This window comes from Diplotaxodon limnothrissa, linkage group LG5, assembly GCF_057381915.1.
Source record: "Diplotaxodon limnothrissa isolate DT_005_m linkage group LG5, D_limnothrissa_male_GT1.1, whole genome shotgun sequence".
Lineage (NCBI taxonomy): Eukaryota > Metazoa > Chordata > Actinopteri > Cichliformes > Cichlidae > Diplotaxodon > Diplotaxodon limnothrissa.
This window is the reverse complement of record NC_140600.1, coordinates 12,361,058-12,380,427: the sequence shown is the minus strand read 5'-3', so window position 1 is coordinate 12,380,427 and position 19,370 is coordinate 12,361,058. Positions and strand designations below refer to the sequence as shown.

General features: G+C 42.4%; 1 protein-coding gene across 1 annotated transcript in view; it reads left to right on the top strand.

The window, feature by feature from the left end:
* The first annotated feature begins 704 nt into the window (after nt 1–704).
* LOC146631688 (inter-alpha-trypsin inhibitor heavy chain H3-like) overlaps nt 705–19,370 on the top strand; it is a 37,076-nt gene continuing 18,410 nt past the window's right edge. Inside the window, exons 1-14 of the mRNA XM_085353053.1 lie at nt 705–810; nt 1,378–1,482; nt 1,613–2,149; nt 2,340–2,369; nt 2,623–2,646; nt 6,346–6,500; nt 6,652–6,756; nt 6,853–7,015; nt 9,973–10,083; nt 10,188–10,316; nt 10,420–10,533; nt 10,616–10,784; nt 10,894–11,019; nt 11,132–11,313. Coding sequence (XP_085209179.1) covers nt 2,036–2,149; nt 2,340–2,369; nt 2,623–2,646; nt 6,346–6,500; nt 6,652–6,756; nt 6,853–7,015; nt 9,973–10,083; nt 10,188–10,316; nt 10,420–10,533; nt 10,616–10,784; nt 10,894–11,019; nt 11,132–11,313 — 1,422 coding nt within the window. The 5' untranslated portion in view covers nt 705–810; nt 1,378–1,482; nt 1,613–2,035. The remainder of the gene's footprint in view (nt 811–1,377; nt 1,483–1,612; nt 2,150–2,339; nt 2,370–2,622; nt 2,647–6,345; nt 6,501–6,651; nt 6,757–6,852; nt 7,016–9,972; nt 10,084–10,187; nt 10,317–10,419; nt 10,534–10,615; nt 10,785–10,893; nt 11,020–11,131; nt 11,314–19,370) is intronic.

The following is a 19,370-nucleotide window of genomic DNA, read 5'->3' as shown; positions in this document are numbered from 1 at the left end:
AAAGAATCTAGCTAGTCAAGTGAGGGTGGCAGTAGTAATTCCGGACTTTATGGTAAAAATTGGGAAGAGGATTAATAATGGATTGTCTGTGTTTACAGGAGAAATGATAGCGATTCTATTAGCAGTGCAGTGGGTGGAAGATTTTAGGCAGGTAGATGGCAGAAACAGTGGGAAGAAGACAGGAGGGGAAGGTGGTTATATAAAATTCAAAGGGGGGTGGGAGTGAGGAGATCCACAAGAAGGAGTAGGCGAGAGGAGGTGGTGGTGGTGTCAAGACTGAGATTTGGGCATACGGGTTTGAATTCCACACTGTTCTTGATAGGGAAACATGCATCAGGGAAATGTGATTATTGTGGAGCGGATGAAACTTTGGAGCATGTTATTTTGCAGTGTCGGAATTATACGGTAGAGAGGAGACGGTTGGTCCAAAATCTCAGTAGCATTGCTATGAAACTTGATCTTGTAGAGTTACTGCAGAAGGAGTCAGGGGATAAATGTTATCAGGCATTGTTTCAGTTTTTGAGAGAAGGAAGGTTGTTTGGGAGGATATGAAGTGGGTTTTTTTGTTTGTTTTTATTTTGTTTTGTTTTTTAGCGTGATTTCTGTCCACACTCCATACCAGTGGTGTCAGTAATGCACCATGCAGTTGTTTGCCAACCGCCAATAATACGTAAAAGAAGAAGAAGAAGAAGCGGAAAAAAGTGCGAGAGAGAGCGTGAGAAAAATAAAAAAAAATAAAAATCCATTGGGAGCGGTTTCGCGTCGCTCACTTCAAAGATCTGGCTCTCCTCACTATTTCCCCTGTTTATAGTAAGTGCCATGCACAGATCTGTATAAACGTGGCAGCATGTGTTACTGTTGCTTATTAGCCCATTATCATTGTTCGTTGTAGCGGAAGATGTGAATTGCGGACTGTTTTTGCTGAAAACCTCTGTTGTTGTGTATGCTTGTTTTCGCTATTACTCCGCCATATTGTGTGAAGATTTTTTTCTGTTACTGTCTGTAAAAGTTAACTACTGAACGACATGCAGTACTTAAAGTATTATTTCATTGCTGTGGAAAGTTCGTGACTGTGTCAGCTAACATCTGCAAGTTAAAAATATGTTTTTGTCCGTTAATGTTATGTAAAGTATTGTCACTATATACAGACGCGTGAGAGTGAGAGCTGCGTGTCCGTGCCATTCTTTCACTTCTCCTCACTATTTCCCCTGTTTTAGGGAACAACATTGGTCTGTTTCCTCTCTAATCATTCTGACAGTTTTTATAGGACAGTCCTTCATTTCACAACTGTGCTCCAAAGCTGAATTTGTCACTATCATGCAGTCAATTTATGTGCTTTACATCCCTCATGTCAATCACCATCTTTGTGCCTCACAGGAAAATTGAGGGTCATGTGTTTGTCGGAGAGGTGAAGGAGAAAGAGAAAGCTAAGAAACGGTAGGAGAAGGCTGTTTCCTCTGGACAGACTGCTGGACTCGTCAAGTGAGTCGTCCAGATGAACCAGAAAGACAGATTGTACAAATTAACTGGAGCTGTTAATGTGTTATAGTGTGATAGTCTTGTTGTTGTTGTTGTGTTTTTACTTTTTTAATTTGTTTTTATTTGTTTACAGGGCTTCTGGAAGAAAGCACTGTAGTTTTCAGTCTCTGTCAATATGGTTGGGGAAGCCTGCAGTCAGCTGAGCCTGAAGAAGTCACTTGGATGAGTGATGAAACGTTTCTCCCACTGAAAACGTTACGTCCAGATGAACAGAACCAACTTTTTCAGATTTCTTTCTTGATCTTGAAACCATGGATGTCGATTTTATTGTCACTTTGCTAAGTGTTTAAATAAGTGTCGATTGGATTCACTCTCCCAGACTTCCACAAACTAGCAAATATTATCTTTGTGGTTCACAGCACCTCACAGCCTCCTGGACACTGAGCTTAGGGCAGCTGGTCAATATAGGAAAACACACAGATACGTGTCCCTCCCACAGGACACTGAGAGTTTTGCTCTGCACTGAAGTCAGCCAGTGTTCAGTCAGAGTTTGATCATGTCTGGACTGTTGGGTGTTCGCCTGCTGCTGCTGTGGGGCTGCGCCTGCCTCTGGCTGAGCAGCTCAGCCTCAGGAGCTCTGGTCATCTCCAGGCACGATGAAGCCATACAGGTAACGTCAAACACTTTTGTGATATGAAACTGAAAAAACATTTTGGTATGATTTTGACAGCATTGTCCTCAGAAAGTAGTCCTGTAATTTAATTTAAAACAACAAAGCAAAACTTAATCACAAACTGTCTGAGTTTTTTCTTAAAACTTACTTCATGTATTCTCCATAATATCCTGTGTGTGTATTTCAGGAAAGAAGAGGAGCTGCCAGATCACTGCAGGTACTTGGCAAACGATTCGCATTAAAAAAAAACAAGGCAGCACTAAGATCTACATTTCCATCGTATATTTATGTATTTGTCAGTTTACCAGTAGATATGTCTTAAAAAATGGTGTGATCTGTGTTATGAAGTTGAGCTGATATGATGCAGTACTAGAAACTGCAGTTTAACAGTGATTTAAACCTAATGAGGTGTTTTCACTAAGACAAAGAGACTATGTGTGAACTGAATCTATCGCCCTTTTTTCTTACAGAAAAGAAGTACAAATGAAGCAATGGTAAGAAATGTATCCATTCATATTCCTGGTGATGATAATGGTGATGGGAGATAATTGATTTAATTCAGATTAACAGATCAGATTCATGGAGAGAAACCTGCTTGTTGTTCTCGATGGGATGTGTGGATAAGCTCACAGGGACCTGAAGTGATGGCTGCCAAATAAACTGTGTGATCAAAGTGTAGTGTCGGGGCTGCTGATTAATCTGTAAAGATTTCTCCTGTCTTCTATTACTTTCCCCAAATGAGCAAACTCATTATAACAGCCTCTCATTAGGGCTGTGCGATATGACCAAAATCTCATATCCCGATATAAGAATTCTATCGTCCCATAACGATATAAATCACAAAAATTTAACATTTTCTGTAAATTCTGTGAATCTCGGGCAGCTCGACTTGCGTGAAGCATTTCCAGCTGCGCGTCCTTTACCTGGAGTCGAGTGTTTTAACCGATGCATGAAACGATACATTTTTAGACATAAGTTGTAACTGCCGCTGTTTTCTTTGTATTCATTAGACGGCGTGCTGCGGGGAAAAGCCTGTTCTAACGTTTATGAAAAGTCCCAACAGGATCTTGAGCTTTATTGTGAAAGGTTTATGTGGAACATAAACAAGCGGACACGCGAAGGTGTTACCGTCGCTGTTGCTAACGACAACGCATAAAAACAGGCGCTTGTCCGTCAGTAGTGTGGTTATATTAAATATAAGAGAAAGAGAGAACTTTAAGAAATTAATATAGTCACTACAGTCAGTGGCGTGCCAGCGGGGTGGCCTGGGGGGGCACAGGCCATCCCGCAACCAGGCTGGCCACCCCAGGTGCCACCCCGAAGCTAAAACAATAAAATTCAATGAAATATCAAATGTACGATTTATGTTTTCACAGTGAAGCTCAGATATCCGATTGTAAGTGAATGCAGCATCGGCTTCTGCACTATGAGCATCATGTTAGCAAAGGAAGGAGAGCCGGCACCGCAAAAAACAATTTTTCGGCAAAAGATTAACAAGTTAACATAGCTGGACTGGCCATCGGGCATTTACCCAGTGGCCTGATGACTTTTTTTTTTTTTTTTTTTGTAATGGCATGAACAATGACAGGTGGTGGGCTGGCCAGATGCTGGCCGATGTGTAAAAATAACTCAGTTGTTTGGTGGTGGCTATGGCGGAGCTTCCACAGAGGCCAGCAGGTGGATGAGGGAAGGGGAGGCAGGAGGAGGAGAGACCCGAGGAGGCCGCCGGCCCAAGTGTCAGGTGAACTGAATTTCAGGTAAGAAGTTATGACCTGCAGTCTGTCTGGGTCAGATATAAACCAAGTTTAGGTGGAGTTTATTTTCGTTGTGCTGACTTTTTACAGTCAGTTACAATAACTCGTTCTGCGTGCTAGCTAGTATGACGGAGTTTCTATACAGCTGGGTGGGTGCTATGATGTTATTGATAGTGAACTTTATTTTATTCATAAGGTTAGTTAGTAGAGTTGCCAACGGCTCCTTAAAAAATGGAATGGTCCCTCATTCAGAGAAAATATTACATGTTTCGTATTGAGCTGAGAGGGGACGCAGTTTGTCCCGTACTTCAGCTAGAATGAAAAAAAAAAGACACAAAGCTGGAGTTATTCTGTGTCTTTGCTGCACAGCTGCCTCTTCTTCTCTCATTCTCTCCCCCTCCCTCTCGTGTTCCTACTTTAATCATGAAACTGATCAATGATCAGCTGATCGGCTTTCCTCTCTTGTTTGTTTATCGCCCACTTTGCGCCAGAAAGAGGAAACCAGCGGATTTCCCGCTAAACAACAGCAGCATGTTTAAGCTTGATCAGCTGTTGTTAGAATTTATTTAATATTAATTTCTAGTATCAGCTGATGTTTGCTGGAGCCACAGCTGTAAAGCTGCTGGTCATGATGTCGGTTTGGATATCTGGTGAGAGGGAAACATGAAGATGAAACCAGGAGATGTCCTTACTGAATCATCAGAGCTGAACAGGTGATGGAGAAACAGGTTTACCTTTTAGGTGACATGAATGAGTTGAAGGGAAGTTATGAACTGTTTCTGAGAGACAAATAACACCAGGATCCTTTTCTAAGTAGCTGACAGCTGATAGCTGTGCAGGGGCGGGTCTAGCAAAGTGTTTCCAGGGGGCCAGGTAGGGCATTAACAGGGAGAGGGGGGCACAAAGAAATACTTTACTTTCTTATTCTCATTTAAAAAGTCTCACTTTTATTAAATAATTATCTGAATCTTGCAAACAAAGTTTTTATCTGACATAAAATGTATAGAAATCATGCATATACCAACAAGACTGTACATCACTGTCACAACAGCATTTGTTTTCATTCAAAGGCTTTATGGCTTTAATACATGGTGGGCCGGTCTCTAGTCAAAATGCCCGGGCTGATTTTTTTTTTGTCCCAGTCCAGCCCTGCAGGTTAATACTGGCAGTGTCACCATGCCAGCTGACTGTATTTCATCATCAGCCAGTATTGTTCTTTATACATCAATATTACCAAAGTTTACCATAAGGCAGCATAGAAAGTATTTACTTGCTTTCAGGTTTTATTCAAATGTTAGTCTTTTCAGTTGTTTCCCCACTTTTTCCTGTTTCAAAATCAAACACCAGTTTGTGAGAAGATTATCTTCTTTTTTTAACAGGCAGATAAAGTTTTGCATTGGCTAATTTGCCCAATTGTATGTTAAAAATGTTCGTATTTTAATATTCAATAATGTTTTTGCCCAAAACATATGTGCACTATATCTCAGTAAATATACTATGCAAATATTGCTGTCCTTGAATGCTGAATAAACACTGACAAAGCACTGATTGTATCTCTTGTACTTTATCGACGCAGTATCTAAAAACCGTAGTGGTTAAAATCTCATTCTAATAAGCGTTAAAAGCGCATTCGGTTATTAGGTTTATAGGGTTATTGAATTATGGTTAATGGTTGGTAGAATTGTTTTTAACATTATCTGCCAATTACATCTGCCACCCTTCTCCAAATCTGTGCCCATACCTGGCCCCCCCAACAAAAATTTTCTAGACACGCCACTGACTAAAGTGACCATCAGAACGATGGAAAAAATATTGCCGTCAACAGTTTATTTTGCGACACCACGAAACAAACGACAGCGTAAAATGAAACGATAGATGATTTTATATTGTCATCCGATATGTATCGTTATATCGAACAGCCCTACCTTTCATTACTTTGAAAGGCTTTTTTAATTCAAACACTACACTTGATATAAACTAGACCTCATTAATGTATAAACAAATAGGAATATGTGAGTTACCAAAGGTCAGTTTGGCAAAAAAAATCCCCCCCAAAACAATGCTGCAACATGAAAGGAGAACGCAAACTCCTTTAAACAGCAGGTGGACATATTAAGCTAGTCCATCCAGATGAACAGCACACAGGTAAAATTTGTAAAATACTCTCAGCTCAGTTTAGTGATGTGATACAAACAAGGAGTGTTTAAAAAAAAAAAAAAGGGTCAAGAGATTATAAATTGTACATTTATGCAACACCTGCTGCTTTTGTGAAGATCTGAGCAGAGTAACAATTGTGTTTTAAACAGAAAATAAAAGGGCAGCTCTTTTCTTATATGCTGATTCATTACACATGTGAGAGAGTTGATTTAATTCAGATTAAAAAATCAGATTCATAGAGAGAAACCCATTTTTATCTTCCTACATTTCCTTCTGTCTCAGGTGGAGGTGCACAGTGTGACAGTGGACTGCACTGTGACCTCTTGTTTTGCCCACACTGTCATGACCTCCAAGGCGTTCAACAAAGCAAGCTCGTCACAGGAAATCTTTTTTGAAGTGGAGCTGCCCAAGACTGCTTTCATCACAAACTTCAGCATGTTAGTCTGTTTCCTCTCTAATCATTCTGACAGTTTTATAGGCCAGTCCTTCATTTCACAACTGTGCTCCAAAGCTGAATTTCTCACTATCTTGGTGTCCATTTATGTGCTTTACATCCCTCATGTCTATCTCCATCTTTGTGCCTCACAGGGAAATTGAGGGTCAGGTGTATGTCGGAGAGGTGAAGGACAAAGAGAAAGCTAAGAAACAGTACGAGAAGGCTGTTTCCTCTGGACAGACTGCTGGACTCGTCAAGTGAGTCGTCCAGATGAACCAGAAACACAGATCATGTAAATTCACCGGAACAGCTCTCAGATATCTCTGCGACATTTTTGTTGTTGTTATTTCCAGGGCTTCTGGAAGAAAGATGGAGAAGTTTTCAGTCTCTGTCAATATTGCAGCTGAAAGCAACGTGACCTTTGTCCTGACATATGAGGAGCTCCTTCAGAGGAAACTGGGCCGATATGAGCTTTTGACCAGAGTCAAACCCAAAACACTGGTTCAGGACTTTCAGGTGAATCCAGGTTGCACAAACATGCAGTCAGCTGAGATTGAAGAAGTCACTTGGATGAGTGACGAAACATTTCTCCCTCTAAAAACGCTAGGTCCACACTAACAGAATCCACAAATGAACTTTTTGGGATTTCCTTACCTGGATGATTGAGCATGCATTAAGACAGGGGTCACCAACACGGTGCCCGCGGGCACCAGGTCGCCCGCAAGGACCACATGAGTCGCCCGCGGGCCTGTTCTAAAAATAGCTCACCATAACAACTTACCAGTAAGCTGCATCTATTTTTATTTTTTCTTGCTATTTTTTTTTAATCACAATTGCATTGGTGTTAATTTGTTAGAGATAATATATAAAAAATGTTTATTATTAAATATTAGATCATGATCTAATATTTATAGTGCTAGCTGGTCTCCACGGAAACAGTTGCCGTGAAGACCAGCAAAGGCAAAGGTGAGGAGATGAGGAAAACATGGCGGAAAAAAGGAAGAAAACATAATTTTCACAGTTAATGGGAGGAAGAGTTCTTTTTTACCACTGTGAAAGATTCATGCGTGTGTCTCATTTGCGGGGCAACTGTGGCAACAGCAAAGCGGCACAACGTGGAGAGACATTTCCGAACGTGTCACACAAGCTACCATGCTAACTACCCAAAGGGCAGCACACTGCGAGCGGAAAAGGCCCGCGAATTAAAGGCAGGTTTGAGCAAACAGCAGTCTTTTTTCACGAGACCGGTGAAAAACTCTCAAAAAGCAACCGAAGCCTCATTTAGAGCTACACATTTCATGATTAAGAAAAAGAAGGCATTTTTAGACTGGGAGTATTTCAAAGAAGCAATGATGATAATTGCAAAAACTGTGCTTAAAGACGAGAAATATGGAAACGATGTAATCTCCACTCTCTCTGATGTCCAGCTGGGGGCAACTACAATTGTTAGAAGAGTGTCGGCTATGTCCGGGAACTTGGCCGATCAGTTGGATCAGGATCTGGCAAAGTGCAGTTGGTTTAGCATCCAGTGTGACGAGTCCGTCGACAGCAGCAGTACAGCACAGCTGATGGTCTTTATCTGGATGGTATTTGATGGTTTCTCCACAAAAGAAGAACTTCTGACACTACTGCCGCTAAAGACAACTACGAAGGGAGTTGACATCTATAACGCGGTGAAGGAGTTTTTCGCGAAGAAAAAGGTACCGTTGGAAAAGCTGGTATCAGTGACTACCGACGGGGCTCCTGCTATGATCGGCCGACATACGGGATTCATCGCTCACTGTAAAGGTGACACAGAGTTCCCAAACTTCATGCATTACCACTGCATCATTCACCAGCAGGCGTTATGCGCAAAGATGATCGGCTTCGAGCACGTCATGACTCCCGTCGTGAAGATCATAAACAGCATCCGCTCCAGAGCTAAACAGCACAGAACATTCAAGGTGCTATTGGAGGAGCTGTCAGCTGAATATGGTGACCTGCTACTACATACGGAAATCCGATGGCTCAGCAGGGGACGGATTTTGCTTCGTTTTTTGTCACTTTTGGGTGAAATCAAGGAGTTCATGCAATCCAAAGGGGAAGACACATCTCTGCTGGAGGACACTGAGTGGACACTTGACCTTGCGTTTTTAACAGACATTACTGGGAAACTGAACCATTTGAACTGTGAGCTGCAAGGCAAAGGTAAGACTGTTGCTGACATGATAAGTGCTTTAAATGGATTTAAAGCCCAGATGAACATTTTCTCTGTGCATTTACAGAGAAAAAAGGTGCTGCACTTTCCCTCTGTGCAGATGGTGCTGAAAGACAATGCTTCTGCATCTGAGACTTTTGACAAAGTTGCAGAAAAGTACACTCAAGTCATAAACCGACTTGGTCAAGAGTTTGAGAACAGGTTTTGTGACCTTGATCAGCTTGAGCCATGTGTCTCATTTGTTTCCAATCCTTTCATGAATGTGGACACAACATGCATTGCTGAGCAACTAAGTTCAATGTTCAGCTTGGATGCTGGACAGGTGGAAATCGAAATTGTAACATTGCAAAATGACGTCCACCTCAAAGCCTATCTGGGTGCACCAAACTTTTGGTGCCTTGTTGACACAGAAAAGTACAGTGGTGTGTGCACAGCAGCTATGAAGGTTGCCAGCCTGTTTGGTTCAACCAATCTTTGTGAATCAGCCTTTTCTGACATGAACTTCATCAAGAACAAACACAGAACACGCCTCTCCGATGCACATCTGCAAGACTCACTCAGAGTTGCAGTGTCAAGTTATACCCCAGATTACAACACACTGGTGAACAGCATGCAATGCCAGGTTTCCCACTAACAGACAAAGAAAGCCATATTAGATGTTCTCAGTGGCAACATTACAGTGTCATGTTAAAGTTGAATTTAATTATTGAAAAACAAATGTGTTTGTTAAGTGTAACATGTGACAATTTGCTTTAAAATGCTGCCAATTTGGTGAAAAGTTCTGTAAAATTTGAAAGTTGATTTTTTTGTATGTTACATACATACAAAAATAATGTATGTAACAGTGCATGATTTGTTAAAATTTGTTAGTGGTAAGTGAAAATGTTGTAGAAGTGATCACTTCAAAATGTAAATACTTGCAGAGATATATAGAAATAAAGCGTTGCATATTGATATTTATGTTTCCTACCTTGTTTCCTACTTGCATTCTTTATAATTATGGTGAAAAATAATTAACATAATTAGTGTCCGTACATAGATGAATATCATTAATTATTAATGATAACACATAATTAAGTTAAACTGAGGAAATTTGTTATTTGAGAAGTGTGTGTCAAACTGGTAGCCCTTCACATTAATCGCTACCCAAGAAGTAGCTCTCACTTTCAAAAAGGTTGGTGACCCCTGCATTAAGACATTTTAACCCCCATAGGGTGATTTCCTGATTTACATTAGAAATGATCTCTTGTCTCCATGTTTGCCTTTGTGGAAACAGATTGTGACAAACATCTATGAGCCTCAGGGCATTTCTTATGTTGACGCCCATGCAACCTTCCTCTCGAATGAGCTGCTCCCTCTGGTGGAGAAAACTGTCACAGACAGAAAGGTACCTTCATACAATAATAAACCTTCTGATTATTGTGCTGCATTTTATTGCACGGTTGAATCTCAGTTGGGATCATAATTGTGTATGTATTATTCCCTTTTCAGGCGCATATCTCCTTCTCACCAACCATGGAGCAGCAGAGGAAGTGTCCAGGTTGTGATGGAACACTTATTGATGGAGATTTTATTGTCAGCTATGATGTGAAGCGAGAGAAGAACCTTGGGGACATACAGGTCAGTGAAAGCTTCAAGTACTGAATAAGATCAAATTGAAAAAGTGATTTATTACACCATTGTTTTAAAATTCATTACTTTTTGGAATCTGTCTCTTCTTCAGATTGTAAATGGATACTTTGTGCACTTCTTTGCTCCTGAATTACCTAAACTCCCAAAGAATGTGGTCTTTGTAATTGATATAAGTGGATCAATGAGTGGAAGAAAGATGGAGCAGGTAAGAAGTTGTTCTGACCCCTGATGTGCTTCTAATATGTCAAAGTTCACGTGGACACACGTCATCCTCTGACTCTTTGTAGACAAGAGAAGCTATGCTGGCCATTCTTCAACAAGTCCATGAAGACGACCACTTTGCCATCATCCTGTTTGATTCTGTTATTGAAACCTGGAAGGATTCACTTACCAAAGCAACAAAGGAAAACATAACTGAAGCCATGAATTACATCAAAAGAATACATAGCAGAGGAGGTAAGAAATACAAAAAAACAAGTAAACAAAACAAAAAAACAAACACCTAACAGCACAAAAACATTAATAGTTTATGCATTTTAAAACATGAATTGTGTTTTTCTTTTAGCAACCAATATTAATGATGCAGTGTTGACTGCTGTACACATGCTGGTCAAAGACAGACAGATGGAGAGGCTACCAGAGAGAAGTGCTGATATGATTATATTACTGACTGATGGAATGCCAAATGAGGGTAAGTATGTAGAGTGCAAACATACCATAGGCTAGATTATGTTTGTTCAGCATTTAACATTACATTGCGTTTAGCATTTTTATCATTGTGTGTTGCATGCATGCATTTTTAGGAGAGCGCAACACTGGCAAGATCCAGGAGAATGTGCGTACAGCTATTGGGGGAAAAATGTCTCTGTACTGTCTTGGATTTGGAAATGATGTGGATTATTCCTTCCTGGATGTGATGAGCAAACAAAACAAAGGCCTGGCCCGCAGAATCTTTGAAGCTTCAGATGCTGCTGCTCAGCTCCAGGTGCGAGTTCCTCTTCCACACTAATCTGTGTAGCTCCCTTATTTAGAAACCTTTAGATAATAACTTCTTCCACAGTGTAACCTCGTGTGCTTTATCCAAACATACTTTCTGCTAAATCACCTGCAAATTATAATTAGAATAAATGCAGCCTGTTTGTAGCTTTGGAAACCAGAATCACTGAGTTGGAATCCCAGCTCCAGACCCTTGAAAATCCTGCAGCTAGCCAGAGCCCTGTAGTCCATGTGGGCAACGATAGCTTGGCCATCGTTAACAGCCCCCCAGCAGCTTGTACAGAGCAGCAGCAGTGATGGGATTTCCGGCTCTTTTTAGAGAACTGGCTCTTTTGGCTTGACTCACTAAAAAGAGTTGGCTCTTTCAGCTCCGAACCGGCTCTTCAGGTTGTTTTGTTGCTTTAATTAATTTATTATTAACAATAATATAAAATTATGCACAAAAGGAATTACTAATATAAAAAAGTGGGTTTATTTATATATGTTTATATATAAATATATGCGGTGGCCCCAGAGACAAAACACGTACAAACTACAAAAAGCACATACAAATTCTAATGCGCATTTCTAGCATTAACTGAACTTCCAAAACAGAGCTATCTAGATCACTTAAATTACACAATTGAAAGCATATGTGTATTGTTTGTGTATTTATACACAAGCACTCATATCAATCAGTCAATCAATCAATCAATCAAGGCTTTATTCGCCACGTGCAGGTTGCCCTGCTGTGAAATAGCATCACATGGGGATACAGGTCGGAGATCGGTAGCGTTACAGAAAAAACACTGAAATATACACTACAATGGGAAAGTACAAGAGGGAAAAAAAGAGACCTCCACTCATGCTGGGCTCCTGGGAGGACAGCATGAGAACAGGAAACAAAAAAACTCCTCTGCACAAGGGACCAGGAAGCAGAGTTGCAGTCTTACACGCCTCTCTGCAGCTTCTCTCCTCCTGCTACCCCCCCCAAAAACCCGTCTCCATAGAGACTGTGTCAGCTCCCAAAAAGACAAAAAACAAACTAAAAACCAGCAACAAACAACTTAAACATAAACAATTACAAAGAAAGAACAATACAGTATCCACATCTGAACCAAAGAGTAAAACAGTGAAATGTAGATTATTAAATATTAGGTCTCTCTCCTCCAAGTGACTTAATAATTGATCAACAAATTGATTTACTCTGCCTTACAGAAACCTGGTTGCAGCAAGATGATTATGTTAGTTTAAATGAATCAACACCCCCGAGTCATTCTAACTACCAGAAATCTCGAAGCACAGGCCGAGGGGGCGGTGTGGCAGCAATTTTTCACACCACCCTATTAATTAATGAAAGACCAAGACAGACTTTTAATTCATTTGAAAGCCTGATGCTTAACATTGTCCACCCCAGCTGTAAAACTCAGAAACCAGTCTTACTTGTTATCATCTATCGTCCACCTGGGCCTTACACAGAGTTTCTGTCTGATTTCTCAGACTTTATATCTAATTTAGTTCTGAGCTCAGATAAAATAATTATTGTGGGTGATTTTAACATCCATGTAGATGCTAAAAATGACAGCCTCAACATGGCATTTAATCTGTTATTAGACTCAATTGGCTTCTCTCATTGTAAAAGAACCCACCCACCACTTTAATCACACTCTAGATCTTGTTTTAACATATGGCATAGAAGCGGAACATTTAACAGTGTTTCCTGAAAACCCTCTCCTGTCTGATCATTTCCTGATAACATTTACATTTACAATAATTGATTACACAGCGGTGGAGAGTAGACTTTATCAAAGTGGATGTCTTTCTGAAAGCGCTGTAACTAAGTTTAAGAATATAATCCACCCACTGTTATCATCTTCAATGCCCTGTACCAACATAGAGCAGAGCAGCTATCTGAATACTACTCCAACAGAGGTCGATTATCTTGTTAATAATTTTACCTCCTCACTACGTACGACTCTGGATACTGTAGCTCCTGTGAAAACTAAGGTCTCTAATCAGAAGTACCTGACTCCGTGGTATAATTCTCAAATACGTACCCTAAAGCAGATGACTCGTAATCTGGAGAGGAAATGGCGTGTCACAAATTTAGAGTATCATCATTTAGCCTGGAGAAATAGTTTGTTGCTTTATAAGAAAGCCCTCCGCAAAGCCAGAACATCTTACTATTCGTCACTGATTGAAGAAAATAAGAACAACCCCAGGTTTCTCTTCAGCACTGTAGCCAGGCTGACAAAAAGTCAGCTCTTTTGAGCCAACCATCCCTTTAACGTTAACTAGTAATGACTTCATGAACTTCTTCACAAATAAAATTTTTATCATTAGAGAAAAAATTACCAGTAATCATCCCACAGATGTAATATTATCTACAGCTATTCTTAGTACCATCGATGTTAAGTTAGACTCTTTTTCTCCAGTTGATCTTTCTGAGTTAACTTCAATAATTACTTCCTCCAAACCATCAATGTGTCTTTTAGACCCCATTCCTACAAAACTGCTCAAAGAAGTCCTGCCATTAATTAATTCTTCGATCTTAAATATGAGCAACCTATCTCTAATAATGGTAAATGGTAAATGGCCTGCATTTGTATAGCGCTTTTCTAGTCCATAGGACCCCAAAGCGCTTTACACTACATTCAGTCATTCACCCATTCTCACACACATTCACACACTGGCGATAGCAAGCTACATTGTAGCCACGGCTGCCCTGGGGCGCACTGACAGAGGCGAGGCTGACGGACACAGGCGCCACCGGGCCCTCTGACCACCACCAGTAGGCAAACATGGGGTTAGTATCTTGCCCAAGGATATTTGGCATGCAGCCTGGGATCGAACCACCGACCTTCTGATTAGTGGCTGACCTGCTCTGCCACCTGAGCTACAGCCACCCCGGCACATAATCGGCTATGTACCACAGGCCTTCAAGCTGGCTGTAGTTAAACCTTTACTCAAAAAGCCATCTCTAGACCCAGCAGTCTTAGCTAATTATAGGCCAATCTCCAACTTTCCTTTCATATCGAAAATCCTTGAAAGAGTAGTTGTCAGACAGCTAACAGATCATCTGCAGAGGAATGGTTTATTTGAAGAGTTTCAGTCAGGTTTCAGAGCTCAGCACAGCACAGAAACAGCTTTAGTGAAGGTTACAAAAGATCTTCTTATGGCCTCTGACAGTGGACTCATCTCTGTGCTTGTCCTGCTAGACCTTAGTGCAGCATTCGATACTGTCGACCATAATATCCTATTAGAGCGATTAGAACATGCTGTAGGTATTACAGGTACTGCACTGCAGTGGTTTGTATCATATCTATCTAATAGACTCCAATTTGTACATGTAAATGGAGAGTCCTCTTCACACACTGAGGAGTTCCACAGGGTTCAGTGCTAGGACCAATTCTGTTTACATTATACATGCTTCCCTTAGGCAGTATCATTAGAAGACATAGCATACATTTTCACTGCTATGCAGATGACACCCAGCTCTATCTGTCCATGAAGCCAGATAACACACACCAATTAGTTAAACTGCAGGAATGTCTTAAAGACATAAAGACCTGGATGGCTGCTAACTTTCTGCTTCTTAATTCAGATAAAACTGAGGTTATTGTACTCGGCCCTGAAAAGCTTAGAAATATGGTATCTAACCAGATTCTTACTCTGGATGGCATTACCGTGGCCTCCAGTAACGCTGCGAGGAACCTTGGAGTCACTTTTGACCAGGATATGTCCTTCAACGCACATATTAAACAAATATGTAAGACTGCGTTCTTTCATTTGCGCAACATCTCTAAAATTAGAAATATCCTGTCTCAGAGTGACGCTGAAAAACTAGTTCATGCATTTATTACTTCCAGGCTGGACTACTGCAATTCATTATTATCAGGATGTCCAAAAAACTCGCTGAAAAGCCTTCAGTTAATCCAAAATGCTGCAGCAAGAGTCCTGACAGGGACTAGAAAGAGAGAGCAGATTTCTCCTGTTTTGGCTTCCTGTTAAATCCAGAATTCAAAATCCTGCTCCTCACATACAAGGTCTTAAATAATCAGGCCCCATCTTATCTTAATGATCTTGTAGTACCATATCACCCTATTAGAGCACTTCGCTCTCGCTCTGCAGGCCTACTTGTTGTTCCTAGAGTATTTAAAAGTAGAATGGGAGGGAGAACCTTCAGATTTCAGGCCCCTCTTCTGTGGAACCAGCTTCCAGTTTGGATTCGGGAGACAGACACTATCTCTACTTTTAAGATTAGGCTTAAAACTTTCCTTTTTGCTAAAGCATATAGTTAGGGCTGGACCAGGTGACCCTGAATCCTCCTTTAGTTATGCTGCAATAGACGTAGGCTGCCAGGGGATTCCCATGATGCATTGAGTTTTTCCTTTCCAGTCACCTTTCTCACTCACTATGTGTTAATAGACCTCTCTGCATTGAATCATATCTGTTATTAACCTCTGTCTCTCTTCCACAGCATGTCTTTTATCCTGTCTTCCTTCTCTCACCCCAACCGGTCGCAGCAGATGGCCGCCCCTCCCTGAGCCTGGTTCTGCCGGAGGTTTCTTCCTGTTAAAAGGGAGTTTTTCCTTCCCACTGTTGCCAAAGTGCTTGCTCATAGGGGGTCATATGATTGTTGGGTTTTTCTCTGTATCTATGAAGCGGCTTGAGGCGACTTTTGTTGTGATTTGGCGCTATATAAATAAAATTGAATTGAATTGGGGAAAAAAAGCACAAATGTCCACAGCACAACATTATGGAACACGTGACAAGCCACAGGGTCGGGTGGGGGGTGAGGAGTAATCCGAAGCAAACGCAGCAGCCATCCTGCTGTCGCGAAATCAATCAATGTAGAGCAGTGTCACAAACCACGGAGGCCCCAGAAAAGTGCAATCAACCGATGAGTTTATTAACAGCCCGGAGAAAACATCAACATATGTCTTCTGACCAAAATGCATGTTTTGGCTACTTATAAAGCAGTGGGGTACACGCCCCCCCATGGCGTCAATGACAGATTAAAATAGGTTCCAGACATTAGTCACAGTTAATCGTACATCTTTAATAGCTATAAGCAGACATAGAACTTCTCTTTTCTATAATACCTTCCATACAAGGTAATAAACTTCAAGCCCTCAGGGTCTCTGAGGCTAATTATTGACTCTGATCATCTATTACCAAGTAGAATAAAATATAGTAAGACACCAAATGAGTTGAGGCCTCAGGCCGGACACATTCCTAGATTATATGTATTATATGTACTGTAAGCATGCATTGCAGTTATCCTTCTATGTTCTAGTTTCCCTCAGCATGTATCACCTGGACAGTCACGCCAGTGAAGCTTAAGACCCTTAATGAACTGAACATCAACTCAAAATAAGCACAGATATGCAATGTGTATAAAATACTTCTAACCGTACTTGTAATAAAAGTTAACATAATGGAAGGATCCTCAAATGGACATCTTCAATAAACAAAAGTAATGCAGTATCAATACTGTGAGAAATATTATTACATGAAATAATGCTGTAAAGAATGTTATTAATGCAATTATAATGATGCAGATTATATGGCAGCAATAAAAGAATTTCTGTATCTCCACACTGCCCAGCGCTACCATTCAGATCCGCCGTGTTCCCAGGAGGGAACAAGCATCGAAGGCGTTTGGAAAGAGAGGAGGGATGAGTGTGTGCATATCAGTGTATATGTATGTGTGTGCGTGTCCAGAGTTCAGCTGAGACAGTGTCCTTCGCCCTGCTAGGCTAAGTAAACAGTCTTCTTGGGGGCGATCGTGGCTCAAGAGTTGGGCGTTCGCCTTGTAATCGGAAGGTTGCCGGTTCGAGCCCCGGCTTGGCCAGTCTCGGTCGTTGTGTCCTTGGGCAAGACACTTCACCCGTTGCCTACTGGTGGTGGTCAGAGGGCCCGGTGGCGCCAGTGTCTGGCAGCCTCGCCTCTGTCAGTGCGCCCCAGGGTGGCTGTGGCTACAATGTAGCTTGCCATCACCAGTGTGTGAATGTGTGGATGACTGGATATGTAAAGCGCTTTGGGGTCCTTAGGGACTAGTAAAGCGCTATATAAATACAGGCCATTTACCATTTCCAGCCAACCCAGGTGGCCTTGCATGGAATGGGAAGGAACAATCTAAACACAGTCGTTATCAGGGTGGTTCAGGGTGGACTAAAAAACTGTGGAGCAACGAGGCTGTGGAGGAGCTTCGCACGTGTTTGGAGACCACAGACTGGGACACATTGAAGGCTGCTTCTAACAGCTTGGACGAGTTTACGGACACTGTCACCTCCTATATCCACTTCTGTGAGGACAGCATTGTGCCAGGGTGAGTTATAACAATGACAAACCCTGGTTTACTCCTAAACTCAAAAAGCTGTGGCTGGAAAAGAGAAAGGCGTTCAGAAGCGGAGACAGGGACTGCTACAGAGAGGCCAAGTACAGGTTCACTAAAGAAGTGGACATTGCTAAACATCAGCACTCTGAGAAAATGCAGCAGCAGATCTCAGAGAATGACTCGGCCTCTGTGTGGAAAGGTTTTAGGAATATCACAAACTACAAGCCTAAAACCCCCCACTCCACTGATGACTTGCTCTTAGCCAACACCCTTAACGACTTCTACTGCCGTTTTGACGAGCCATCAGGCAGCCTTCACACCTCCAACGGCCCCAACAATAGAGACACTTTGGACACTAATTCCCCCACCTCTCCCCCCTACATAGAGCCATCACCACCTTCAAACCGTTCACCTACAACACCCCCCTCCTCACCCCACACAAAAGAGGATTTCACACCACCTCCTCCCACCACAACTCTTCATATTCATGAAGCAGATGTGAGGAAGCAGTTTAAGAACCTGAATGCTCGGAAAGCTCCCGGCCCAGACGGTGTGTCTCCTGCCACCCTCAGACACTGTGCAAACGAGCTGGCCCCAGTGTTTTCTGGCATTTTCAACTCCTCACTGCAGGCATGTCATGTGCCTGCCTGCTTCAAGTCCTCCACCATAATCCCTGTCCCCAAGAAACCTAGGATCACTGGACTAAATGACTACAGACCCGTGGCTCTGACATCTGTGGTCATGAAGTCTTTTGAGCGCCTAGTTCTCTCCCATCTCAGGACCCTCACGGCCCCCCTCCTGGACCCCCTGCAGTTTGCATATAGAGCCAACAGGTCTGTAGACGACGCCATCAACATGGCCCTACACTTCATCCTGCAGCATCTGGACTCCCCAGGAACCTACGCCAGGATCCTGTTTGTGGACTTCAGCTCTGCCTTCAACACCATCCTTCCAGACCATCTCCGAGACAAGCTTTCCCAGATGAATGTGCCTGATCCCATCTGCCGGTGGATCACTGACTTCCTGACGGACAGGAAGCAGCATGTGAGGCTGGGAAAGAATGTCTCGGACTCCCGGACCATCAGCACCGGCTCCCCTCAGGGCTGTGTTCTTTCTCCTCTGCTCTTCTCCCTGTACACCAACTGCTGCACCTCCACCCACCAGTCTGTCAAGCTAATCAAGTTTGCAGATGACACCACCGTTATTGGACTCATCTCGGACGGGGACGAGTCTGCCTACAGGAGGGAGGTTGAACGTCTGGTGTCCTGGTGCAGCCACAACAACCTGGTGCTGAATGCCCAGAAGACAGTGGAGATTATTGTGGACTTCAGGAAGCACACAGCCCCACTCCCCCCCATCATCCTGACTGACACCCCCATCACCTCTGTGGACTCATTCCGCTTCCTGGGTACCACCATCACCCAGGACCTGAAGTGGGAGCCCACCATCACCTCCGTCATCAAGAAAGCCCAGCAGAGGATGTACTTCCTGAGGCAGCTGAAGAAATTCAACCTGCCAACACGGACGATGATGCAGTTCTACACTGCAATCATCGAGTCCATCCTCACCTCCTCCATCACCGTGTGGTACGCTGGAGCCACTATCAGGGACAAACAGAGACTGCAGCGTGTTGTGCGCTCTGCTGAGAAGGTGATTGGCTGCAGACTCCCATCTTTGCAGGACCTGTACACCTCCAGGACATTGCGGCGTGCAGCTCGGATCTC